The sequence below is a fragment of the Acipenser ruthenus genome, chromosome 58 (assembly GCF_902713425.1).
Source record: "Acipenser ruthenus chromosome 58, fAciRut3.2 maternal haplotype, whole genome shotgun sequence".
NCBI lineage: Eukaryota > Metazoa > Chordata > Actinopteri > Acipenseriformes > Acipenseridae > Acipenser > Acipenser ruthenus.
The window spans coordinates 2,179,376-2,207,135 of NC_081246.1; the positions used below are offsets into that span (position 1 = coordinate 2,179,376).

Consider the following 27,760-nt stretch of genomic DNA (forward strand, 5'->3'; position numbering starts at 1 on the left):
GGCTTAAAGGGGTTAAATTGTTCGAACGGTCCTATGACCAAAAACCGACTACGCCACCTTGTGTTTAAAGAGGGCAAGGTCCTCTTGAAAACCTTAAAGTTCACTTTAGAATTCAAAATACTGAGGTTCTTTAATTGGGTAAGCAACAGTATGGTGCACCATGCAAGGAGGCAGAGACACAACTGAAGTTAAATAATAGTTTTATTTTTAAAATCGCAACTGGTAAAAACACAGGAATATTATTGTGCAAAATTGCGCAATAAATTTATAAAAAATGGGTTACTAGAGTTAGAATAAATTTACTATTTGCAGACACAGCAATGCTATCAAACACTCAAGATTCAACCAATTAACAGAGCTCTTAATGGATTTACAAATATTCAGTCTTAACTCAATCTGTGTGTCAAGACAATATTATATTAGCAGTATTCAGTACAACCTTCATTACTTTGTAGAGGAGAGGAGAAATCTTCAAGCAGCAACTACAAAACCAAATCCACAACAAAACAAAAGGTGAAACTCAATACAACAATATTACACAAATCCCAAGTGAAATCAAATACAACAATATTACACAAATCCCAATCAAAAAGATAAATTCCAAAAGTGCAAACTACCACTCATGTTTTCCCAATCCTTTACAAGTAGCTAGTATAGAGTATAGAATATCAATATCAGTGGTGTATATCAGTTTTGCAGGTAACCTTTATTCTTAAATAGATTAAGAAAAACCCACTAATTTAGAAACAGCAATTATCTAGGTAACGTCTTTTTGGAAGTTTAATACCCGTTATAAATCTATTGCACAATATCCACAATACCTCCACAGCGTCACAATATCTAAATCTATTGGTTTAAAATACAAAAAGGCAGTAGCATAGATACATATTAATATACCAAGGGGGATGGTACCTTATAAACCATCTACCATACAGACTAAAACAATTCAAAAGCAAACCGTAGCATACAGTACAATGCAGTGCAGACCTGCAATCACTAATGAGCGCTGCGCAGAGCGGAGAGTGAGCAGTACTATATAACAAATAAACAAAACATTCAACCCTCGCCTCGCAAGACAAGGCTTACCACTACCGGTAACCAAACAGTGAAAACTCATAAGAACATAAAGTTTACAAACGAGAGGAGGCCATTCAGCCCATCTTGCTCGTTTGGTTGTTAGTAGCTTATTGATCCCAGAATCTCATCAGGCAGCTTCTTGAAGGATCCCAGGGTGTCAGCTTCAACAACATTACTGGGGAGCAGGTTCCAGACCCTCACAATTCTCTGTGTAAAAAAGTGCCTCCTATTTCCTGTTCTGAATGCCCCTTTATCTAATCTCCATTTGTGACCCCTGGTCCTTGTTTCTTTTTTCAGGTCCCCTGGGTCGACATTGTCTATACCTTTTAGGATTCTGAATGTTTGAATCAGATCGCCGCGTAGTCTTCTTTGTTCAAGACTGAATGGATTCAATTCTTTTAGCCTGTCTGCATACGACATGCCTTTTAAACCCGGGATAATTCTAGTTGCTCTTCTTTGCACTCTTTCTAGAGCAGCAATATCCTTTTTGTAATGAGGTGACCAGAACTGAACACAATATTCTAGGTGAGGTCTTACCAATGAATTGTAAAGTTTTAACATTACTTCCCTTGATTTAAATGCGATTCAAATGTGGTGCTGCAGCTCACAGGACGCTACTCAGCTGGGTGCTGGCTTACTTAAAATAGCTTTCTTTCAGCACGAAAAAGATAAAAAGGAAAAACAAAAACAAATAAGATGCTCGCTCTCAGCTCTCACCTCCCTGCTCTCTGCTCTCACCTCTCTGCTCAATGCTTTCACAATGTGTTCCCCTCCTCTCTGCTAGTTTCCTTCCCCATTTTTAAATGCCACGGGTGAGTACAGGCTTCCTGAAATTCTGCCAATAGCAGAACAGCATCAGCGGTTGCCGAGGTGACAGGTAATCAAGCACAGTCAGGCAGCATGAAAGCAGATTGCGAGGCTGGGTTAGAGACAGGACAACACTGCAGAAATCCATAACGTCAGCACCTGAATGACAGTAAGAGAAGCAAAGAAAAAAACACACAAGCCTGCCATGCCATTGGCCTCTTAATTATACATATGAAAACAGCGATTTTAATGCATGCAAAAAAACATAGCCCTACCTAAACACCCACTACATTGCCATGCAAAGAAACATTTGTTTCTAAACTCTTAAGATTATACTTGTATTATGAGGTACAGAAATTACCTACAATTGATAATGGATGGATGGATGATTGACTCCTCTAAAAGGAATGAGTGGTTATTGATAATGGATGGATAGAGTTTTATCTTCACAGTTTCCATTGATTCAGTTGGTGTTGGAAAGATGTGTTTCAATACTAATAATTTTATGATGTGGCTAAATTGATTTATAATTGAATAATAATGTTTTAAATGGGCTCAGTAAAGGTAACCCTTAATTTAAACAGACTTCAAACTAAACAGTGACAATATTCTTATCCTTCCCAATATTATTTTTATTTTCTTAACTTTTGGAGGTTTTGAGAAATTAGTTTTTAGATGCGTATTCAACTTCAACTTGCATATTTTTACAACTGCTCTCCATTTCTTAATGTCAGCCCAAGCAAACTCCACCCCCTTTCTTATTCACCGTAATCTCCAGTGTCATTTTATTCTGTACTTTGTGGTTGTATTTCCACAGAACCATCTTTATGCAAGGTATGCTGTATTCTCTAAAGTGAAAAATAAAATAAATGAACTGAAGTGAAAAACAAATTTAAAGCATTGAAGTACATTTAAAACAAAAGCACAGACCATATATCCATTATCAATAACCGCTTAAATCGCTTAGAAGGTCACGGTGAGCCAGAGCCTAATCCGGCAGACACAGGGTGCAAGGCGGGACTACACCCTGGACGGGACTCCAGTCCATTGCAGGGCACCACACACACATACAGAGGGCAATTTAGAGAGACCAATCAACCTGAACAGCATCATTTTGGACTTTGAGAGGAAACTGGAGTACCTGGAGAAAACCCACGTGAACATAGGGGGAACATGCAAATTCCACACAGATAGACCCCTGAAGGTCGGACTTGAACCCAGGACTCTGGAGCTGTAAGGCAGCAGTGTTAACCACCACGCCACTGTGCGACTCTATCTGAGCCCAAATATCCTTCCACAAAGCTTCTCGCATTTAGCACATTCAACCATCACATGCTCCACCCATACAATCTATACATAAGGTTCCTTTAAGTGTTTGTGTCTCTGCTGAATTTCTGAAGACTGTGTGAGCCCTTCAGTCTTTCTCCACTTGGTTGGTTATAACCTTGAGCCCTGCAATTCAGAATTAGTTTGTTCCAGCATGATAGCTATGAAATTGATGCCGTCCGAGCGGATGTAGGACCTCCCAATGAAGGCGTAGAGAACTGGGTTGACGCTGCTGCTGAAGAAAGCAAAAGCCGTCACGTAGGGCCTGGCAGTTTCGGCAGCTCCAAGGAGAGAGTTGTTCATTGATTTTTCCCCAGCTAAGGCTCCTGAAACCTGGATCAGGTTCACGATGTGGTAGGGCATCCAGAAGACAGAGAAAGCGATCACAACGGGAAGGATTATCTGTTTGCTTTTATTCTCAAACACGGTGTTTCTCAATTTCCTGAAAATGTAGAGAGATGAGAAGAGGATAATGGAAAACGGAACCACGAAACTTAAGATCTCCATCAGGTATTGGAAAACCATGTGCTTTGGATCACTGTGGAATGGTATGCAGTATTCCAGCCCACCTTTCAGGGAAACTCTGCATGCAAAATAGAGGGAAAAGAAATGTATCAGTAACACAGCTATCCATTAAGAAACTATCTGTGCTGACTTCTATACTGTGTTCGAGGCTAGATAGTTCTATCATAGATTTAGTCTATTATGCTCTAAAACAGTGGTTCTCAACCCTGGTCTTGGAGGACCACATAACCTGTTTTTTTGTTCCAACCAACCTGCTCTGAATTACTTAATTTGCCTAATCTGTGTGTGGTTTCTACCCCCCCCCCGTCCAAATACATTCTTTTCAGGTTGATTGATCACTCTAAATTGCCCTCTGTGCGAGTGTCTGTGTGCATGTGTGTGTGGTGCCCTGCAATGGACTGGCGTCCCGTCAAGGGTGTAGTCCTGCCTTATGCCCTGTGCCTGCCACAGGAATAAGCGGTTATGGATAATGGATGGATGGATTGTGTAAGGAACTTGAATTATCCAATTTAAAAAGTCAAATTAAGCAAATTATTTCTTCAGTTAAGGGTTTTGTTAAGTAATTGAAAGCTCATTTGGAACAAAAAAGACATTCCCCCGAAACATGCTTCAAGCTGACCTATTTTTTAAAATATTTTTTCACACTGCAAACCCACAGCTAAGTCACCAGATCTATCGTGATGTCGGACAGCACAGATCAGATGACAGTGCAGCAGGCCTGCAGGTAGGTGCCTAACCAACCACAGGAGTCACTGGTGCGCAGTGGAGAGACAAGGATTAACCAGCTGACTAGAACCCTCCCCACACGGGCGGCTCAAGCTCAGCCAATTGTGCACGAGCCCCTGAGAACTCACGGCCCTGATACCCACTTTGAGAAACACCAATAGCATGGTACCAAACCAAATTACCTTCGGGAGTTCCCAGGAACCTCCTGAGAACCCCCGGAGAACCCCCTGGGAACCCACTGGGAACTCCTGGCCATAGTCATCAATGGCCCTGGATTGGAACCAGCACTGATCACCTTTAACCCTTAGAGGTCCATTTATTCAGCGCATCTCAGGCGTGTCAGGTCCAATTTATTTTCACACGCGCAGTTTATTTAAGACGCGCTGTTTAAAAGTATTTTTTCACAGTAAAAGGCACTGCATATCAACAGGACACTCATTACTGCATCTCCAGCCCCGTCCCACCCCTTGTTTGCTGTATGGTTTTATCACCAAACTCCTCAATAATGCGATCCAAGTCATTATTTTATTATTATAACGTCTGAAAAAAAGCTCTGCAAATGTCTGTGACATTCTTTAAGTGCTGGATGCAGAAACAGCTAACTTGTTTGTTTATGTCCGTGTTATCTATGTGGTGCCGGTAGGCCCAACAAGTCCAGTAATAGCAGGGTAATTGAAATCCATACAAAGTAACAAAATAACAAAGTAACAGAAAAAATACAGGAAACAAAGTATCAAATTAAAGTAGAAAAAATCCAAACAAAAAAGAAATGATCTCACCCACAAATAAGGCAGTCCAGCAAAGTGTTCCGAAATGATGGTGATTGTAGAAGGTTGAAAACATTGAGTACGTTGAAATTGTTGAGACTGTCCAGTAGTGTTGAGTTGAATGGTGAACAGTTGTTTGGAAAAAATCAGGAGGATCAGGAAAAAATGGAGACTGTCACACATAAAACAACAAACACTAAACAGACCTAGAAAAACAGCTAAACTTAAACAAGTAACAGTGAAAACAAAAAGAGCAGTTTAGACAAAGCGCAGCGACAAAAGAAAATGAACGGATGCACTGGAATTATCTAAGGATGGTAATGGATTCACTGAAATTTAAGTAGAGAAAATGCTGTAGTTAAATGGATTCCTCTGAGAAAGGGAGTCTCCCTCAGGCCTGATTAGCCAGCTTTAATACAGGTGCTGGCTACTAAGGAGCTCTGAGATTGGAGGGGAGGAAATCGGAATGAGCCAATGGGGAGAGAGGATGAACAGAGGGTGGTTGCAAGGAACTATGGGAAATGAAGTTTTGACCTGGCCAGGCTACTGAACCTAATTAAAGGGACAGGTGGGTGAGACTTACACCCACATTATGTAGCATGGGAATTGCTACATATTCCCCCCCCCCCCCCCCCCCCCCACACTGGAGGTGCAAGGGATGAACGCCATAGTAGCGTTTTAAATTAACAATATTGACAGTATCCTCTTTGAAATAATCTGGCTCCCCCCACTTGACTTTGTAGTTGTTGGGTCCAAGTCTCTTGGTTACAAGAGCTGGCCCAAACCATTTAGGGGCACGTTTTGCGGAAAACTTTCCGGAGGCATCAGATAAGGGGTGAGATCTTATCCAGACTAACTCACCTTCTTCATACTGACAGTGTGCTCTCCGGGCATTGTAATTCCGAGCTTGCCGTTTCTGAGCTTTGGCAACGTGATCCCTCACCTCTTCGGCAATCTGCTGCTGGCGATCTAGCAGTTGGTAGGGATCGGTGGATGGAGCAGGAGCAACAGCGATTAATCGGTCCAATGGGCCTCTGATGGTCCTTCCGAGCGCTAAAATACTGCAGGAGAGAAGCCAGTGGTTTCATGTTTGGCGGTGTTGAGGGCGAAACAAAACTCGGGTAGCCACTGATCCCACAGTTGATGGTTTTTCCCGACAAAAGATGCAACCATGGTCTTTAAGATGCGGTTCACGCGTTCTGTCAGGTTGGTCTGTGGGTGGTAGCTGGTGGTGAGTTTTTGTACTACTCCCCAGGTCTTGCACACCTCTGCGAGTAGCTGGCTCGTGAACTGAGGTCCACGGTCTGAAAGAATGTGTTGCGGTGTTCCCCATCGAGTGAATATTTCCTGCGTCAAAATGTTCACAATTTTGGTGGTCTTACTGTCCCGCAATGGAAACAGCTCAACCCACTTTGTGAAGTAATCAACAATGACCAGGATGTAAGTGTTACCTTTACTTCTGGGGAAAGGTCCCATTAGGTCCAGACCCAGCATCTCTCCGGGCTCCTTCACAGTAGTGGACTGGAGTTGACCTGCAGGTTTGGTGTTGGACAGTTTGTACTTCTGGCAGGTTTGACACTTCTTTATGTGGTGCCATGTATCTTTACGGATGGAGGGCCACCATGCAACCTCCAGCATGCGCAACAGGGTCTTCATCCTGCCCAGGTGACCTCCCAAAGGGTTGTCATGGTAGTGGTGGAGGAAGGAATCCGTCAGCTGTTCCGGAATTACCAGCTGGTATCGGAATACTTGTTTAGGAATGGGCACCCGGCGATACACAAGTCCCTGCTGTTGGATGAAGGAGATGCGGTTATCATTGGCAGTATTGGAAGCAATGTCATTGATGATATTAGCGATAGCTGGGTCTTTGGACTGAGCGGCCGCAATCTGGTTCATTAGTCGTGGGAAGATCCATGCTACTCGCAGGGGCATTGCTAGCACACACTGACGCAGAAGGAGTTGAAGGTGGTACAAGTGGAGCTCTGGAGAGTGCATCAGGTACAAGATTCAGACTACCTTTCCTGTAAATAACGGTAAAAGTGAATTGTTGTAGGCGAAGAGTCCAGCGGGTCAGTCTGGAAGAGGTTTTTGGGTTATTGAATGCCCAGGAGAGTGCAGCGTGGTCAGTGACAACCTCAAACTCCATCCCCTCCAGATAATGCCGCCATTTTTCTACTGCCCACACGACAGCGCGACACTCCTTTTCAGATGTGGAGTAGTTTTTTTTCGGCAGAGTTCAGTAATTTGGAGGCGTAGGCTATTACCTTCTCATCATCTCCTTCTAGCCGAGTCAGAACCGCTCCAAGTCCTACATCGCTGGCATCAGTAAAGACTCGGAACGTCTTGTTGATGTCCGGGTGAGCGAGGACTGGAGGACTGATCAAAGCTTCTTGGAGGAGTTTGAAACTCTTCTGGCACTCTCCTGTCCATTTCCAGGGGACATCTTACTTTTTCAAGTTGTTAAGTGGGGCAGCAATATCCGCAAACCTGGGGATGTACTTGCGGTACCACCCTGCCAAACCTAGGAACCGTTGAACCTCCTTCAAGTTGGTAGGAATGGGATATTCCTGGATGGCTTGGAGCTTGTGGGGATCAGCAGCTACACCCTCACCTGAAACCACATGACCAAGGAAATGGAGAGTGTGTTTGAAGAAGTGGCATTTTTTGAGATTGAGAGTAAGACGGGCCAGATGAAGTTTGTGGAAGACAGCTTCGAGGTCTTGAAGATGCTGTGCGGAGTTTGGTGAATAGACAATGATGTCATCTATGTAGACGAAACAGATCTTCCCTCGGAGGTCTCCTAACACTCTCTCCATCAGCCGTTGAAAAGTGGCTGCAGCATTTTTTAACCCAAATGGCATTACATTAAATTGATAAAAACCAAAGGGTGTGGTAAACGCAGTCTTCGCTCTACTTGCTGAGTCCATCGCCACTTGCCAGTAACCCGAGCGTAGATCAAGGGAACTGAATACCGCAGCACCACTCAGGGACTCCAGGATGTCATGAATGAGGGGCATGGGATATGCATCAAAGACAGTCTTTGCATTCAGCTTTCTGTAGTCCACACAGAACCTGTAACCACCATCTTTCTTCTCTGTGAGCACCACTGGAGAGGACCATGGGGAGTTAGATGGTTCTATAACTCCGTCCAGAAGCATGTCTTGGACGTGTTCCTTGATTAAAGCCTTCTTCAGTGGAGACGCTCTATACAGTCGACCCCGAACAGGGACTTCGTCCTCAGTGGAGATGGAGTGACGGGTGACGGTGGTCATTCCCAACTTATCAGTATAGACTGAAGACCACTTTTGCTGGAGGTTCTGGAGTTGTTGCTCGACAGGAGATGGTTCAGCTGAAGTGATGGTCATGGTCACCTTCGCCGGTTGGCATGGCTTTGGATCAGAGGTGGTAGGTGGCTGGCAAGATGTATGGAAGTAGAGGCTGACACTCGATAAGGACCTGTCCCAGGAAGCTTCCCCCTCATACCGTGGCAAAAAAGGATGGTAGGAGAAATCCTTCTGATGTTTGACACCATACTGCCTATTGACAATGTCAATCTGGGTATGAGTTTTCTCCAAGAAATCCAAGCCTAGAACAAGGGGAAACGTCAGGTGATGATCCTGTAGGACATATGTGCCTAGAAACCAGATCTCTCCGTGGAGAAGGTAAGTGAGGCGAACTTGACCTTTGGCCTGGTGTGACTGTCCATCCGCCAGCATGAAATACTGGTCCTGTGCAGACTCCAGCTCTTCCCCTGGATGAGCAATCATCCTCCAGAGACTCTCTCTCATTAGAGTGAAGGTGCTCCCAGTGTCCAGGACTGCAGGCCCTTGGAGCCCTCGAACGCCCACATCCACGATCAGTAGAGTCAGGCTTGCAGCAGGAACTATATTTTTCTTCTTCTGGCTTCTCACCATGCTGACCTCTGCCGGCTTCTTCATAGCTCCTTTATGGCTCCTATTGTCCTGAACGGCTTTGCTGGAGTTTGCCTTGACCCAGTATTCCCGCTGGGCAGCGTTGTCTCTCTCCACCTGGGTCCCGATGCGCACCAGTTCTGCCACTGTCTTCACTGTTCCCCTAAGGGAGCTTGCCAGTTTGGGATTACAGCTGTTGAGAATGCGACAAACCAACTCAGTCTCCTCCAAGTCTGGCTTCCAGCGCAGACATAGGGCACGGTAGTCATAGGCGAAGTCAAGGATTCGCTCGTCAGGAAGTTGGAATCTGGAGCGAAGTCGGTCTTCCACTTCGGTCTGGAAGTCAGACGGCAGAAAAGCTTGACGGAAGACAGTCTTGAACTGTTCCCAGGAGTGGATTCCCTTGCGCTCCGCGACCCACCAGCTCTTTGCTGAGCCTTTCAGCACACTGGACATGGTTGCCATGATCTCATTGGGTGTCATGGTTCGTAGCGCTAGGAATTCATCACATTTGTCCAGGAAGTCAATGGCATCGCTGCTGGCCTCCCCGCCAAACTCTGGGAAGTTGATTTTAATGGGCAGCTTTGCTTGGGAAAGACTTCCTTCATTTCTGGAGCCATGGTAATCAGCAGACCCACCGTCAAAGGAGAACTGTTGTGGTGCAGATTGCTTTCTAGAGGAGAGAGACGGCAAAGAAAGTGGTAGACGAGGGGTGCTGGTCTTTTTGAAGAGTTTCTTCAGCTCTTCTCCCCACAGCACATCGCGGCGTTTCAGGCACTTCACCACTTCCTTATCCATTTCGTCAAGGGCCTCTTGCCTTCGATTCTCCATATCTGCAAAGCGTCCTTCGATGTAACCTCGCAGGACCTGTTCACGATTAATGCTGCTCTCCTGTAACTCAGACAGCTGTGTTTCCAGTTGCTCAACACGGTCAGTGAGATGGGAACAGTGCTCAGTCAATTGCCCTATCGCAACGCTGTCAGTAAGGTTCCCTTCATCATCATCGCCTCCAGAAAGATCTGCCCCTTCCTGTGTAATGTACAGGTCACTAATGCGGGTGGTTCTCTCTGTTATAGGCTCTCTGATAGTCACATGGGGTCTATCGCCAATCTCAGAGAAGTTTAGCGAAGTCCAGGTCTGATCTTCCATTTCTGACATTAAGTTCCCAACAATTTAAACTGATGAATTTAGATTTGAATTTAATGACACAAAGGGTCCCCGTACGGGCCACCAATTCTGTAACGATCACTCTGCACAACTGAGAAGCAGTTGCACTGTCCTCCCTAAGGAGAAACTACTGGCCCTATTCCTATAGCTAAATAAGTCAGCAAGAGTGACAGACAGCAAAAGCAGGGACGTCAGAGGTGTCAATTTCACGAACAATCGGTTTATTATTGTGAACAATAATGTCAACAAATGAAAAAATGAATAAATGAATGAAATGAATAATGATAAGAAAGTAATTCAAATAATTGCAGGTAACAGGTAAGAAATAAGATGGTACAGATAAATATGTAGGGACAAACAGAAGGCTAAACAGATTCACAAAGTAGAAATGAATGGTGTCCGGAGGGTCTCCAATAAACCCACACTCACAAACACAACACACACAGATAAAGACCAAGGATAAATAAATAGATACAGGTGGGGAAACAATTACATTTAACAGTCTCGGTGGCAATGGTGGGAGAATGACAGTAGGCCCAACAAGTCCAGTAATAGCAGGGCAATTGAAATCCATACAAAGTAACAAAATAACAAAGTAACAGAAAAAATACAGGAAACAAAGTATCAAATTAAAGTAGAAAAAATCCAAACAAAAAAGAAATGATCTCACCCACAAATAAGGCAGTCCAGCAAAGTGTTCCGAAATGATGGTGATTGTAGAAGGTTGAAAACATTGAGTACGTTGAAATTGTTGAGACTGTCCAGTAGTGTTGAGTTGAATGGTGAACAGTTGTTTGGAAAAAATCAGGAGGATCAGGAAAAAATGGAGACTGTCACACATAAAACAACAAACACTAAACAGACCTAGAAAAACAGCTAAACTTAAACAAGTAACAGTGAAAACAAAAAGAGCAGTTTAGACAAAGCGCAGCGACAAAAGAAAATGAACGGATGCACTGGAATTATCTAAGGATGGTAATGGATTCACTGAAATTTAAGTAGAGAAAATGCTGTAGTTAAATGGATTCCTCTGAGAAAGGGAGTCTCCCTCAGGCCTGATTAGCCAGCTTTAATACAGGTGCTGGCTACTAAGGAGCTCTGAGATTGGAGGGGAGGAAATCGGAATGAGCCAATGGGGAGAGAGGATGAACAGAGGGTGGTTGCAAGGAACTATGGGAAATGAAGTTTTGACCTGGCCAGGCTACTGACCCTAATTAAAGGGACAGGTGGGTGAGACTTACACCCACATTATGTAGCATGGGAATTGCTACAAGGTTAACTCTTATATTAGTCTTTTATGTTGATAGGGGGTTCGTCCCTGGTATGCCCTGATTTCCTCTCTGTGAAACACTAACCTGCGGTAGAAGGGCATGGGGATGGCAAAGAGCAAGGCCAGGCTCCAGATGAGCAGCAGGATCTTCAGCAGGGCCCTCTTGGTGCGAAGCTGCTGAGACAGGAAGGGGCGGGACACAGCCAGGAAGCGGTCGAGGCTCATGGCGGTTATCTGGAAGATGGAGGCGTACATGTTGACACTGCAGAGGTAATGAACCAGCTTGCAGAAGGACGAGCCAAACTCCCATCCCCGTCCCCCGACCAAGTAGCGTATGAAGAAGGGAGCGCTGAGCAGGACCAGGGTGTCGGCCACGGCCAGATTCAACACCAGCAGGCAGGTGACTGAGTGACAAGCCACACGGCACAGCACCGTCCACACCACAAACAGGTTCCCTGGGAAACCCAGAACAAACGCCAAGCCCAGGAAGAGAGTGCCCACTATCTCAGAGGAGCCAAGGGAGGAGGAGGAGGAGGGAGGGCGAGAGGTGAGGGAGGGGAAGGGAGAAGAGGAGATGTTCATGGTTTGATGGCGATCTGGAATGAGGCTGGGAATCCTGCAAAGGGATAAAGAAGAGAATGTTACCTCAGTGTTACAATCCTCTATAAAAATGTGCCATGGTACTTGTAACATTGGATTTTGGAACAAGGTATGATATATCAGTGTGATCAGTACAATGGTATTGTATAATCCATCCATTCATTGTCATAACTGCTTAATCCTTTAGAAGTTTGCGGTGAGCCGGAGCCTAACCGGGCAGACACAGGGCGCAAGGCGGGACTACACCCTGGACGAGACGCCAGTCCATCGCAGGGCACCACACACACATACAGAGGGCAATTTAGAGAGACCAATCAACCTGAACAGCATGTCTTTGGACTGTGGGAGGAAATCGGAGTACCCGGAAAAAAACCCACAATGCGAACACGGGGAGAACATGCAAACTCCACACAGACAGACCCCTGAAGCCAGAATCAAACCCAGGACTCTGGAGCTGTAAGGAGGCAGCAGTGCTAACCACCACACCACCGTGCTGCCCGGTACTGTATAATGTATGTATATATTCTGTACCATCAATGTACACTACTGTATAATGTTACTATAGGGTAGCAGTGTGGAGTAGTGGTTAGGGCTCTGGACTCCTGACCGGAGGGTCGTGGGTTCAATCCCAGGTGGGGGACACATTGCTGCTGTACCCTTGAGCAAGGTACTTTACCTAGATTGCTCCAGTAAAAAGTAAAAACTGTATAAATGGGTAATTCTATATAAAAAAATAATAATGTAATAAAAAAATAATTGCCCTGGATAAGGGTGTCTGCTAAGAAATGAATAATACTACATTGCTATATATATATATATATATATATATATATATATATATATATATATACAGTGCCTTGCGAAAGTATTCGGCCCCCTTGAACTTTGCGACCTTTTGCCACATTTCAGGCTTCAAACATAGATATGAAACTGTAATTTTTTGTGAAGAATCAACAACAAGTGGGACACAACCATGAAGTGGAACGAAATTTATTGGATATTTCAAACTTTTTTAACAAATAAAAAACTGAAAAATTGGGCGTGCAAAATTATTCAGCCCCTTTACTTTCAGTGCAGCAAACTCTCTCCAGAAGTTCAGTGAGGATCTCTGAATGATCCAATGTTGACCTAAATGACTAATGATGATAAATAGAATCCACCTGTGTGTAATCAAGTCTCCGTATAAATGCACCTGCACTGTGATAGTCTCAGAGGTCCGTTTAAAGCGCAGAAAGCATCATGAAGAACAAGGAACACACCAGGCAGGTCCGAGATACTGTTGTGGAGAAGTTTAAAGCCGGATTTGGATACAAAAAGATTTCCCAAGCTTTAAACATCCCAAGGAGCACTGTGCAAGCGATAATATTGAAATGGAAGGAGTATCAGACCACTGCAAATCTACCAAGACCTGGCCGTCCCTCTAAACTTTCAGCTCATACAAGGAGAAGACTGATCAGAGATGCAGCCAAGAGGCCCATGATCACTCTGGATGAACTGCAGAGATCTACAGCTGAGGTGGGAGACTCTGTCCATAGGACAACAATCAGTCGTATACTGCACAAATCTGGCCTTTATGGAAGAGTGGCAAGAAGAAAGCCATTTCTTAAAGATATCCATAAAAAGTGTCGTTTACAGTTTGCCACAAGCCACCTGGGAGACACACCAAACATGTGGAAGAAGGTGCTCTGGTCAGATGAAACCAAAATCGAACTTTTTGGCAACAATGCAAAACGTTATGTTTGGCGTAAAAGCAACACAGCTCATCACCCTGAACACACCATCCCCACTGTCAAACATGGTGGTGGCAGCATCATGGTTTGGGCCTGCTTTTCTTCAGCAGGGACAGGGAAGATGGTTAAAATTGATGGGAAGATGGATGGAGCCAAATACAGGACCATTCTGGAAGAAAACCTGATGGAGTCTGCAAAAGACCTGAGACTGGGACGGAGATTTGTCTTCCAACAAGACAATGATCCAAAACATAAAGCAAAATCTACAATGGAATGGTTCACAAATAAACATATCCAGGTGTTAGAATGGCCAAGTCAAAGTCCAGACCTGAATCCAATCGAGAATCTGTGGAAAGAACTGAAAACTGCTGTTCACAAATGCTCTCCATCCAACCTCACTGAGCTCGAGCTGTTTTGCAAGGAGGAATGGGCAAAAATTTCAGTCTCTCGATGTGCAAAACTGATAGAGACATACCCCAAGCGACTTACAGCTGTAATCGCAGCAAAAGGTGGCGCTACAAAGTATTAACTTAAGGGGGCTGAATAATTTTGCACGCCCAATTTTTCAGTTTTTTATTTGTTAAAAAAGTTTGAAATATCCAATAAATTTCGTTCCACTTCATGATTGTGTCCCACTTGTTGTTGATTCTTCACAAAAAATTACAGTTTCATATCTTTATGTTTGAAGCCTGAAATGTGGCAAAAGGTCGCAAAGTTCAAGGGGGCCGAATACTTTCGCAAGGCACTGTATATATAGATATATATATATATATATATATACAGACGTGCTCAAATTTGTTGTTACCCTTACAGTTCATTGAAATAATACTTCATTCCTCCTGAAAAGTGATGAAATTAAAAGCTATTTTATCATGTATACTTGCATGCCTTTGGTATGTCATGGAATAAAGCAAAGAAGCTGTGAAAGGAGATGAATTATTGCTTATTCTACAAAGATATTCTAAAATGGCCTGGACACATTTTGGTACCCCTTAGAAAAGATGTTTTTGGTAAGTCACATCAGCTCTATGTTCACAGACGAAAAAATGAAGCTTTCAAAGAAAAGAACACCATACCTACAGGGAAACATGGAGGAGGCTCAGTTATGTTTTGGGGCTGCTTTGCTCCGCCTGGCACAGGGTGCCTTGAATCTGTGCAGGGCACAATGAAATCTCAAGACTATCAAGGCATTCTGGAGCGAAACGTACTGCCCAGTGTCAGAAAGCTCTGTCTCAGTCACAGGTCATGGGTCCTCCAACAGGATAATGACCCAAAACACACAGCTAAAGCACCCAAGAATGGATAAGAACAAAACATTGGACTATTCTGAAGTGGCCTTCTATGAGTCCTGATCTGAATCCTATCGAACATCTATGGAAAGAGCTGAAACTTGCAGTCTGGATAAGGCACCCATCAAACCTGAGACAGCTGGAGCAGTTTGCTCAGGAAGAGTGGGCCAAACTACCTGTTAACAGGTGCAGAAGTCTCATTGAGAGCTACAGAAAACCTTTGATTGCAGCGATTGCCTCTAAAGGCTGTGCAACAAAATATTAGGTTAGCGGTCCCATCATTTTTGTCCATGCCATTTTCATTTGTTTTCTTATTTACAATATTATGTTGAATGAAAAATCAAAAGCAAAGTCTGATTTCTATTAAATATGGAATAAACAATGGTGGATGCCAATTACTTTTGTCAGTTTCAAGTTATTTCAGAGAAAATTGTGCATTCTTTGTTTTTTGTGGAGGGGTATATATATTGTACTAGATTACTTTTTTAAATATTATTATTATTTATTTCTTAGCAGACGCCCTTATCCAGGGCGACTTACAATCGTAAGCAAAAACATTTCAAGCGTTACAATACAAGTAATACAATAAGAATATATATCCTATATCCTTAATGTACAATGGTGTATTATAATGTAAGTATGATAATGCAGTATCACCATAATACAGCATTTTACTTTTATATTCATGAGAAGTACCATAGTATAAGGGTGGCACAGTGGCGTGGTGGTTAGCGCTGCTGCCTCACAGCTCCAGGGTCCTGGGTTCGATTCCGTCCTAGAGGTCTGTCTGTGTGGAGTTTTCATATTCTCCCCGTGTTCGCATTGTGGGTTTTCTCCGGGTACTCCGGTTTCCTCCCACAGTCCAAAGACATGCTGTTCAGGTTGATTGGACACTCTAAATTGCCCTCTGTGTGTGTGTGTGGTGCCTTGCGATGGGCTGGCGTCCCGTCCAGGGTGCCGGCCCGGTTAGGCTCCGGTTTACCGCGACCTTCTAAAGGATTTAGCAGTTATGGTAATAGATGGATAGATGGACCGTAGCATCGTGTTGCAATTATATAAACTGGCATTCCTGGCGCGCCGCTTGAAGTTTGCTCTATTGCTGGAATACGAGGAATTCGCATGACAGCCGTAGAGCGTGGATAGCAACACGGTCCTGACAACGTACAGCAAGCCCATGTGGACAAAACTGGTAAGGACTAGTATATTTAATGATGCTATTGCAATTCAGCAGTAGCACTTTAAATTTCACACTTAACGCATAATATTTGGCACAACTCCAACTTAGAATTAGCATTTAACTCATTTTGGTATGAAGCTCTTTGTTTTTTACTGGGCAACAGTGTAGTGGAGTAATGGTTAGGAGGGGCTCTGGACTACTGGCCGCAGGGTCTTGTGTGGGTTCAATCCCAGTTGTGGGACACACATACACACTGAGACACACAGGTACTTTACCTCCTAGGTTGATAGATAGATACTGTTAGCTCATTAGTTTGACCCTTGAGCAAGGAGGCAGGTACTTTACCTCCTAGATTGCTACATTTAAAAAAACTGTATGAATGGGTAATTGTATGTGAGAAATAATGTGACAATTGTCAGTCACCCTGGATAAGGGAGGCATCTGCTAAGAAAACAATAATAATATAAGTCTTATTTTCATTTGCATTTATACTACTACAGTACATATGTGTTTAAGGTATGAGCTCAAATATATTCAGTTAAATGCTGTGTTGGTTTCAGATACAGGATGTGTGAATACAGGATATGTGTACATATTCTACAGAAACAGGAACAGGAAATGCTTGTACATTTTGAGTGTGGGCGATTGTGTGCAAAACTGATCTCTAAAGAACTCAAAAAAAAAAAGTTTGTATTTAAATGAAATGATATGACAAATATTTGGCTATAAACAAAAACTATTTTTTTTTTTTTAGAAATGAAACAGGGTGGGGGGAGAGGAAGAAATAGTAATAATAATAGAAAAATAAATACATAAACAAAGAAACAAGAAGACAACTCACAGACTTCAATTAAACAAGAAACAAAGAAACACTACTGTATGACACATTGATACAGAGAGGGAAGGAAAGGCAACAATATCAAAAATAAGATGGGGGGGAGATCACAATAAGATTAGAAATCCACCCATCCATTAACATAACCATTTAATCCTTTAGAGGGTTGCAGTCAGCCGGAGCCTAACCCGGCAGACACAGGGCGCAAGACAGGACTACACTCTGGATGGGACGCCAGTCCATCGCAGGACACCACTCACACACACACACACACACAGAGGGCATTTTAGAGTGACCAACCGACCTGAGCAGCATGTCTTTGGACTGTGGGAGGAAACCGGAGTATCTGGAGAAAATCCACAATGCAAACACGGGGAGAACAAGCAAACTCCACACAGACAGACCCCTGAAGCCAGAATTGAACCCAGGACCCTGGAGCTGTGAGGAGGCAGCAGCGCTAACCACCACACCACCGTGCTGCCCCAGAGATATATTAATATAATATTAATATAATATTAAGTGTATTTAAGTTCGTTTTGAGCTTCACTATAGTAACTAAGACATGCAATTATTAGAGATTTATTTGTATTTAAATTAGTTCATCTATCCATTAAGTGCACTAAGAAAGGGGTTCCATATTTCATGAAAGATTTCGGTATGATTTTGAAGTGAAGTGGTATGTCAATAGAATATAATCAATAGTGTTGTCTTTTTGGTATAGTTTGGGATATAGAAAACTGTGTCTTTGTTCCCAAGTGTGAACTGATTATTTAAACTGCCTTTTCTATTTGGCAATATCAATATTACCACTGTGGCAAAACTACTGCCCATGTGCCATTGTGTGTTTGGCAGTGATACATTAGGTTTATAGGGCATCAGTGTGGAGTAGTGGTTAGGGCTCTGGTCTCCTGAGATTGCCTAGATTATTGTATTTTGATCTGATTTTATGTATTCACGTGTGTACTTATATGTGTTGTATTTCTTTATGTTTTCATGCACATTTGTTCTTGTGTGCTGCAGCTTTAGATTCATTTAATAACCCTGAATTGATGTAATTAACATCGAATTGCGGAACCTGTGAGCTGGCTATTAGCGTATTTTGACTTAATTAGTGGCATTACGTGCACCTGGTACTGTTTTGGATTTCTTCCTATTTAAGAGGTAGGAACCTCGAGAGACGAGAGACGAGAGACAGGAATACGGAGCTGAGTAAAGAGAAGAAACGGATAAAGGAAGAAGAAACCTGAAATAGCGAGGCTACAGCCGGGACAAGGAGGGACGACAATCTAGACGGAGTTCTCAACTATATCAGCTGTAGCTGCTGCTAAATACTTGAGAAGTGCTACTCTAATCTAGCTTCATTTGTTTTTAAAACGAGGAAGAAGGATACTGTATTTTTACCTTTGTCTTGTTTGTTGTTTGTATGTGTATTTTACTGCTTTCAGCATTGTGTCTGACCACAGTTAGATTCTGTTCTTGGCTGCTTATGCAAATTAAAGATAGCTATTGTACTGTTTTTATAGAAAGCTCACAAACGATTGAAGGTGAGGGAGGGGGAGCGACTGTAGCGAGAATTATTTATATATACATTCGGTTTGGATTTGTGTTTGATCATTGCATGTTTTGTTGTTTATTTCTTTTAGTTGTGATTCCAATCGGAGAGACGTATGGTTATCCAGTGCCTGGCTGTCTGCTACAGGCGGACGCTAGATATACATTTGCACTTTACCCCCGTGTTTGTGGTTGAATATTTGATTTTCTTTGTGTTGGGCACATATCTTTTACGGTGTATTTTTGTTTATTTGTTACTTTGGCTCCCAGCTAACAGAGGGAGCCCCTTTTCTCATTTCTATTGTCACTTTGGCTTCTAGCCAAGTGGTGGAGTATCTATCTTGTATGTTCTACTGTTTTGTGCAATAAACCCATTGTTGTAATAACTTTTAAAAGCTGTCTCTTGCGCTCTTGTTTGGTTTGGCAATGCAACTGCTGTAAGCTAGTCAGAATTTGAACCTGTGGTCGGAAGGGGATATAGTTAATATTTTTAATCTCATCTAGGGTGCTAGTGCCCTGTAAACCACGTAGATTGTCAGACTACATTAGTGAAATTTAGCCAATATTGTTAGGTTGGGGCTGGTGAGGCGTGGCGACCCCCCCCCCCAGTCTCATCCTGGATAAGGAAGTCTGCTTAGTAATATAAATCACAACAATAATAAATACAGTAATTATATTCAAATCATAACCAATAATGCCTGTGTATACAGCTGCCTCCGGATCTATTCATACCCTTGATTCAGTGTAACAAAAAGTTGTTTTTAGCAAAATAAAACAAGTGTGCATAATGTTTTCTTTGCATAAATCCATGCAAACATGAAACAGTGTAAGACTATCAGTGTTAGATATCGGCAAAACATTTGTTTAATTTTGAACCTTCGGTTTTTGAAAAAACATGCAAATATGTTAGACAAATACACTTTTGCGAAGTCCAATGCTGAATGTCTGAAAATATTATTCATTTATGCAACAAATACTGAATCTACACTTTCATTTATTTTGCTACATCCCATTATAGTCTATGAAGGGTGTGAATAAATCCAGAGGGCACTGTATATACATTTATTATGTGTTTAGATTTCTTAGCAGATGCCATTATCCATATTCCCTGGAATATTATTATTTTTATTATTTTAGTTCATAGCAAACTTACAATTGTTACAATTATATTACTTTATTTTTTTTTTTACCTACATTACCCATTTATACAGTTGGGTTTTCTAGGAGGTTAAAATACCTTCCTGCTTGCTCAGGGTACAGCAGGAGTGTGTCCCCCACCTGCGACTGAACCCACAAAAAACCCTCGAGTCAGGAGTCCAAAGCCCCCCCTAACCACTCCTCCACACTGCTGCCCAGTGAAAACAATCATACCATTTCTGAACATAGTACAGCAGAAATACAGCAACTTAATATGAATATTAACGTCTCACACCAAGATAAAAAAAAAAAACTTCAGTAAACAAAATAAAAGTAGAAATGAGCCTACCTTTTTTAGTTTTGGGTTTCAAAATGATGCGTCTTTCTCTAGTAACAGCCCCCTTTAAATGTTTCCTCGGGTGTAGGTGTGGCTTACACTGGCTTTGTGACATTTCAATCTGTCTTAACAGGAAATGAGAAGTTAAGCAATCAAACCACTTTTTTGTTTAAACCTTTATTGTTTGTGTATGTGTGTGTGTTACAAGCTCCCATATGTTGATACAACTATTTAAGTAAGCTCTGTGTATTTTTATTCATTTTTTTGTTTTCACTTTTTTACATTATTGAATTGCAGTTTATTGTGCTCAGTTTCCAAAATGGCTTCACATGTACCATCCTACTCATGTATGTATGATGCAGGGTGATGGGAAATGTAGTTCTGAATCTGAAGAGGCCATGTGAAGCCATCTTGGAAACAGACTGTGGTCAGGATGTCAAAAAAATAATAAAAACAATACAGACATCTAACTTAAATAGTTGTAGCAGCATATGGGAATGTGTAACACACACACAAACAATTTGAGTTCCCCTTTAAGTAACAGTTTATGCCATCCATCCATTATCATTAACTGCTTAACCCTTTACAGAGTCGCGGTGAGCCCGAGCCTGACCCAGCAGACACAGAGTGCAAGGCAGGACTACACCTGGACGGGATGCCAGTCCATCCCAGAGCACCAAACACACACACAGGGCAATTTAGAGTGACCAATCAACCTGAGCAGCAGGTCTTTGGACTGTGGGAGGGAACTGGAGTACCCAGAGAAAAGAACATGCAAACTCCACACAGACAGACCCCTAGGCTGGAATTGCACACAGGACGCTGGTGCTGTGAGGCAGCAGTGCTAACCACCACGCCACCGTGCCGCCCTAGTAGTTTATTGTGAAACATAATATAATATACTTATTTTTCATGTTAACTGCCCTAGTAGTTTATTGTGAAACATAATATAATATACTTATTTTTCATGTTAACTTTTAAATATGTTGTATTTGAGAATATACAATTTATAACTTAGTAACATATGTATTTAGTTTTGATTGTTCATGTCACAAAGACGGCCGGAGTGGGTGGCGTCAGACCAGAGCCAGGAAATAAACGAGAGGTGTGGTTTGGTGGAGCTGAGTGAATGGTTTCGCTCAGCATTTAATAAACAGAACAGAAAATAAAAAGGTTGTAAAACATACAAAAACACAGGACACGGCACTTCACGCCAAAATAAATAGACAAACAAAAACGGACTAACATTTAAACAAACGGTGGATGAACAGACAAACAAACATGGTGAGTACAAATAACTTCTTTACTTTTTCACTTTTAGTTACTCCTTCTCCACTCTCGAACACCCAACCCCGAGTGAGTGCTACGTGTCTCTATATATACTGTTGTGCTGGGATTCAATTACTAATTAATTATTCACTTGAATCCCAGCACGTGAATGAATTACGTGCAACCCCGTGCTCACATATTACATACTTTAAATGCACGTGAAGTGATTTGTGCCATCCTCGTGCCTAAATACAAATCTACATTTTTAAATCACACGTGAAACACAGACCCGTTTATATCCCGTGTACCAATGACTATACACCAACATTAACACACGCAACATACAACACATAACACACAAATGCACACAGGGGCGGGGCACATTGCCACAGTTCATTAAAAATATATTTTCACACAGCCCCTACACCCACTGCATCCCCTACTAACTCACCCTCCTTCTCCACCTTCTCTCCCCTCTCAGACTCTGACCTCTCCTCCCTGCTCCAGGGTCACAAACCCACCACGTGTGCCCTGGACCCCCTCCCCACTCACCTCTTTCAAGCTGCTGCTCCTTCTCTACTTCCCTTCATCTCCTCCCTTCTCAACACCTCTTTCCTATCCTTTCCAATCTGGCTTCCGCTCTGCTCACTCCACTGAAACCGCCCTCCTGTCTGTCACCAACTCACTAAACACTGCCCGAGCTGCCTCTCTCTCCTCGACCTCTCTACTGCCTTTGACACTGTTGATCACTCTATTCTACTATCATCTCTCACTGACTTGGGAATCTCTGGCACTGCTCTAGCCTGGTTCTCCTCCTACCTCTCCAACCGTACTTACCAAGTAACCTGGTGTGGAGAAACCTCCACATCTTGCCCTCTCAACAAGAGTCCCCCAAGTCTCAGTCTTGGGTTCTCTCCTGTTCTCTCTCTACACCCGCTCCCTGGGCCCCCTCATCGCATCCTATGGTTTCTCATACCATTTCTATGCTGATCATGCTCAGATTTTCCTCTCCTTCCCCACTTCTGACTCCACCATCTCCTCCCGTATCTCTACCTGTTTGTCTGCTATCTCCTCCTGGATGCACTCGCATCACCTCAAACTCAACCTCTCTAAATTTGACCTCCTTTTCTTTCCCTCCTCCTCTCCCTCCTTTGATCTCTATCTCCATTCCTCTGGAATCTACCACACTCTCTCCCTCCTCCTCAGCTAATAACCTCGGAGTCACCCTGGACCCCTGCCTCTCATTCCCAGCACATCGCCACTCTGGCATGCACTTGCCGATTCTTCCTGAGCAACATACAAAGAATCCGACCCTTCCTCACCAACTGTGCCACCTAGCTCCTGGTCCAGGCCCTGGTACTCTCCCACCTAGACTACTGCAACTCCCTCCTGGCTGGCCTCCCTGTGTCCGCCACCCGTCCGCTCCAGCTCATCCAGTACTCGCTGCTCGCCTGGTGTTCTCTCTGCCTCGCTTCTCCCACACAATGCTCGGGGTGTTCAGTCACGCACGCTCATGGAGTAAAATCTTGCTGACAGTGTTGTAGGTGCGCTATCGAAAACCTGGAACACAGTAACGTCCAAACCAGCTCCCAGACAGGCTCCCTCTGCTGGGGTAGACCTGTAACACAGGTAAGTATAAAACCAGCTCCCTTTGTTGGAGTTGTTCGGTACCACAGGTAGAACCAAGACAGACTCCCTTTGTGGGAGTAAATCAATAACAGCAGTAAACACAAGACCGGTTCCCTTGGTTGGGGTAGACCAGTAAATACAGGTAAGCACGGATGGAATCCGCCTTCAAGAGGAGCACCAGAAATACAATTGCAACAGCCCAGACGTACCAAGGAGAAAACAGAGATAGCACCAGTTATATCCAGGCTGTGGAGATGGACCTCCGGCAGCCAACTCCCGGTCGTCCACACAAGCACACTGTATTCCTCCTCAATACGAGTGTCCTGTGTTCAGTGTTACAATAAAGAGCGTCTGATACTTCTCGTCTCAGAGTTCATTTTTTTCCAGGTTACTGTTTCAATGTCTTTTCAAAACATAAACAGGATTAGAGTTTATTCTTTTGGGTTACTGTTTAGCGTCGCTTCAGGATGTAAATAACCATTCCTCTTTGGGTTGTAACAAAGCCCACATTACATAATAAATGTAATGATTATTTGAGATGTTTTCCAGAAATAATTGTTAATAAAATGTGTTTTCAAACCTTTGTCAAAGAAGTCTTGAATTCAATATTATTTCATTGTGATACATCAACAAAATAAATATAATTTATAAATATCAAATTGCTATACTATTGAAAAACACACCATTACACCTTAAACCACCACAACCTCAACCCAGAGATCAGGGTTCGTATCCGCCAAATCATATATGAATATGCTTTTTTTAAAAATAAATAAATATATATATATGGATGTTTATGTAGAAATCTTTGCATTCAAGTATGTTTTACTGAAATGTAATAAAATAAACATTATTATGATGTTATGTTTCTATATATTATGCACTTTAAAAACACTTTTTAAAATGTCCAATAAGCTTTAATTGACTTGGGGTTACACTTCAAGTATGTTGTATGCTTAAAAATAAATCTGTAATAATCTAGCCATCCGAGAGACACTGAACTAATGACCCATTAATGCTATGCCTAATACTAGAATGCCCATGCGTTTTGGAGAGAGGCTTCAAGTGATTCAACTACATTAGTTCGGAGCTTCAAATCATTCACAAGGTTCATTGCTTCTTTGAGGCTTCAAATCATACACGGGGTTCATTGAGGCTTCGGATCAGTCACATGATTCAGTGATTCACTACTTCAGGTGATTCAAATGACGTAACCCGCCTCGAACCATCTGAAGCAAACAGTGTTTCGCGTGAAGCAACACATCACGTGATTTGACTGAACCAGAATTCATACGGCTTAATAAGGCTTCGTTGAAATTTAGCCTAGATTATTCCTGGAAGGAAGCATTTATTATTTCTCTTTTTTCAATTAGTTTATTTAAAAAATATCAGAAAATGGTTAATTTAGGCTTTGCATTTTGGAAAATGTAATTATTAATCTAAAACAAGCTCTCTACACGCACACTTCCTCAGAGGAGCAGGGATTCGAAGCATTTCTATTTACACGACTTACTAACTTGTTGCGCCACCGGGAAACTGTCTAACAGCTGAAATCTTACTTGTTTCAACACTAACTTCCCAGCCGAGTACATTTCCTGAGGTCAGATATGCATATTTCTAAAGCAACATTATCGTGTTTTCGATTGTACAACAATTTTACATTTCAGGTATGATAATGCAAATTCGTGACTGGCTTTTTTGTTGGGTAATCACATGTGTGGTTGATATATAACCAGATAACAGAGAAATTATAAAATGTAACTCCATTTTGTAAGTCACAAATGACACTGAAAGAGCCTGTAAAACGCATGCTTTACGGTGTCTCTCGTGTACATTAGGCTACAGATCATTCTTTCTAAATGCCAAGTTCCAGGCAATAGCAGCCTGTGTGTAACTCTTCGAGTATGTTCAATGACGCGGCTCTACCAATAGATGTCACTATGGAGCACGAAGCGCTTCAAGTGATTCGGCTCATTGAATCTTATGAAGCAAATGGTTCAGAGGGTTCAGTGGTTCAAGAGACTTCACTTTTCACACCACTGAGCCGAGTGTCGCAGTATAGGAATGCACTTCCTACTACTGGAGAGTTGGCGCATCCAAGCCACGTCTCGCCGTGGAATCTGGAACCGCCGTCCCCAGTAAACTTGTTCCTTTTATATTCTATGGGGTGCGGTGCAGTTGCAGATCACCACAGAGCAGCAGGCAGTCAGACAAGTAATCCAAGGCAAAATTAAAAAAAAACAACCAGTCCCACTGTGCAAGAACAAACCCTCCAAAAAAATATCCAAGTGAAATGTCACCGAGACGCAGAGAACACCAGAGGACGCCACAGACAACAAAATGATAGTCAAACAATCTCCAGTGCTTCCCTGACGGTAATGCGTCTCAGCAAATAAAACAAGTCTCAGTCCAAACAAAATCACACAAAACAAAGAAAAGGGTAATCCAAAATAGAGAGTATAACAATTTCGATACTGGAGGAAAACCAGTTCAGCTGCAATAAAAACAGCGCCCCAGCCTCGTCGCCTTAATGAACACTTCCCAGCTCAATTCTACCTGCAGCGCAATCATACTGTATTGTGTTTATATCCCAAACCTGCTTCTTTATATGCTGGTGATCTTTTCGCAATACCCAGCTTGTTCCCTGTAGTCAGGTGTCTTTTACACCCACTGCTCAATCTGTCCCGTCCTATTCTTTCTCTATCCACACACACGGTCGAAACTGTCAGCGTTGCTTATAAACAAAAGACAATCACAAAATATAAGCAACAGCACTCCTCCCTCATGCGTTAACTCTCAGACACTGCACCTGCATCCTGACCGCTCTCTGTTTTGCTTGTCCGCTGTTCTTTTGCTGTTTCAATCGCTATTTTCTGTTCCATCCGATCCCTTCTTCACCTACGCACCAGCTTCATTTCCATTCTACCTCTCTCTCGTTGTCCGTCACCTGTCCTTTTTATTCTCCCCATTAATCCCTGAAAAATCACTGCAACACCTATTCACATTCTATATAATTAGCGCTCAAACAGGCTCTTAACAGGGGTCATAGAAAGATCAAATACAGACAATACTTAACACGTAATAACGCACCTGTACGCAATAGCCAAGCGCTGTTCTAATTCAACAAGTCAATTGGAGAGCATCTCTCTCCCGCGGACACATCAATAAAACAATTACCCACCCCATTCAATTCCATATTAAATTATTTTAAAAGTCACACGGGTGACACTTGTTTGCCTGGGTAATTTGTTTTTATTTGAAAGCCTAGTTTGTGCATTTAAGTATTCAGAGTAATTTCTATACGCTGCAAGTAAGAATATACTGTAGCTTTGCAAGACTTTTTTGCTGCGTAGCAAGAGGTCATTGGCTTCATTTTGTCGAAATGCCATGTAAACTATCTCTGTATTGAAAAGACGTTCATTGACACTGGTTATGTGGCTACACAGTGAGGTAGTGTATGGTGTGATGAATGAATATTGTAATACAATGAAATGCGTTAGGAAACAGTTATTCTGTAAAAACACACTTTTTTTACAGATCTTTTTAATCAACTAGTAACTTCAACTTTTTTTTACTTTCAACATGACTGCTTATCTGTTTTTCACCACTTCTAGTCGATAACCTCTCATTTTGCTGTATTTTAAAATGGTGTGTTTTCCACTACCTACTTTTGACTAAAACGTACTGTTCTTTTTTAACTGAATTAAACTGCGTGTGGACGAGTCTATATGAAAAAATAAATAGGTCCTACAGGTGTTATGCCAAAAACTGTCCTCGGCAGAAAAAAATAAAATAAAATAAATGAGTCATTTTTTGTCGTTTGTGCGCATGCGAATTCTTCTGTGCATGCCTGCTGTAAACCTTGTTTATTTTCATTGCCAAATAGTGTCTGCAGTCAATACAAATGAATGCCTTAGAACTTGTTGATCTGGAACACTTTTTTTTCTCTGAGGGTACATTCCCTATTGCAGGTACTAAGAACTTGCAAAGAAATTAAGGCGGTACTCAGAGAAGTTCACTTTGGAACGTAAGTATTGAAAACATTAAGCTAAATAACAAAGTTACACTATTTGGCAAAGTGGCACGAGCATCTTCTGTGCCCAATACTGTCACTGCCAAATATCTGTAGTCTGTTTAGCTGTGTTTTTGTATATGGAATTGGCTGCTCTGACGGTGCAGGTCAGGCAATCAAAAACACTGAACAGCTCAGTGAGAAATGGAATACTCCGTTTCTTTTTCTCCTAGAATTACGTATAAAATATGGAGGATAATCCGCGCCAAAATTGAAAAATGAATGAATAAATAACGAAATAAATAAAAAAATGAAATAAATTCATAATTAAATATTTCGGTTTTTAACTTCATTGTTTTTATTTAAACATGTATTTTAATGGTTTATTTATCCATCCATCCATTAACTGCTTATTCCTTTACAGGGTCGTGGTGAGCCGGACCCGGCAGACACAGGGCGCTAGACGAGACTTCACCCTGGACGCCACTGCGACCTGAACGCGGCGCTATCCGCTCGGCCATTCTGACTTCCACACCCCAATACATAACTTAACTTGTCTATAACCAAGCTCCTTTGTTTTTGGTTTTATTTTTGATTACTCTGTGATCCTGTTAAACA

The 27,760-nt window shown here is 42.4% G+C and overlaps 1 protein-coding gene across 3 annotated transcripts; it reads right to left on the reverse strand.

The window, feature by feature from the left end:
• Nucleotides 1-183: 183 nt before the first annotated feature.
• Nucleotides 184-26,089, reverse strand: LOC117972210 (leukotriene B4 receptor 1-like). 3 transcript variants are annotated; one of them, XM_059018171.1, is made up of 4 exons: nt 25,940-26,089; nt 20,245-20,353; nt 11,662-12,192; nt 184-3,793 (listed from the first exon to the last, which is right to left on the reverse strand). In XM_059018171.1, exons 3-4 carry the CDS (start codon nt 12,156-12,158, stop codon nt 3,322-3,324), a joined length of 969 nt encoding a protein of 322 aa, XP_058874154.1. In that variant the 5' UTR covers nt 12,159-12,192; nt 20,245-20,353; nt 25,940-26,089; the 3' UTR covers nt 184-3,321. The 3 variants fall into 3 exon arrangements, with proteins under 3 accessions (XP_058874154.1, XP_058874155.1, XP_034776418.1); XM_059018172.1 differs by having other exon boundaries at nt 20,245-20,357; XM_034920527.2 differs by lacking the exon at nt 25,940-26,089 and adding an exon at nt 22,824-22,884.
• Between the last annotated feature and the right edge of the window lie 1,671 nt (nt 26,090-27,760).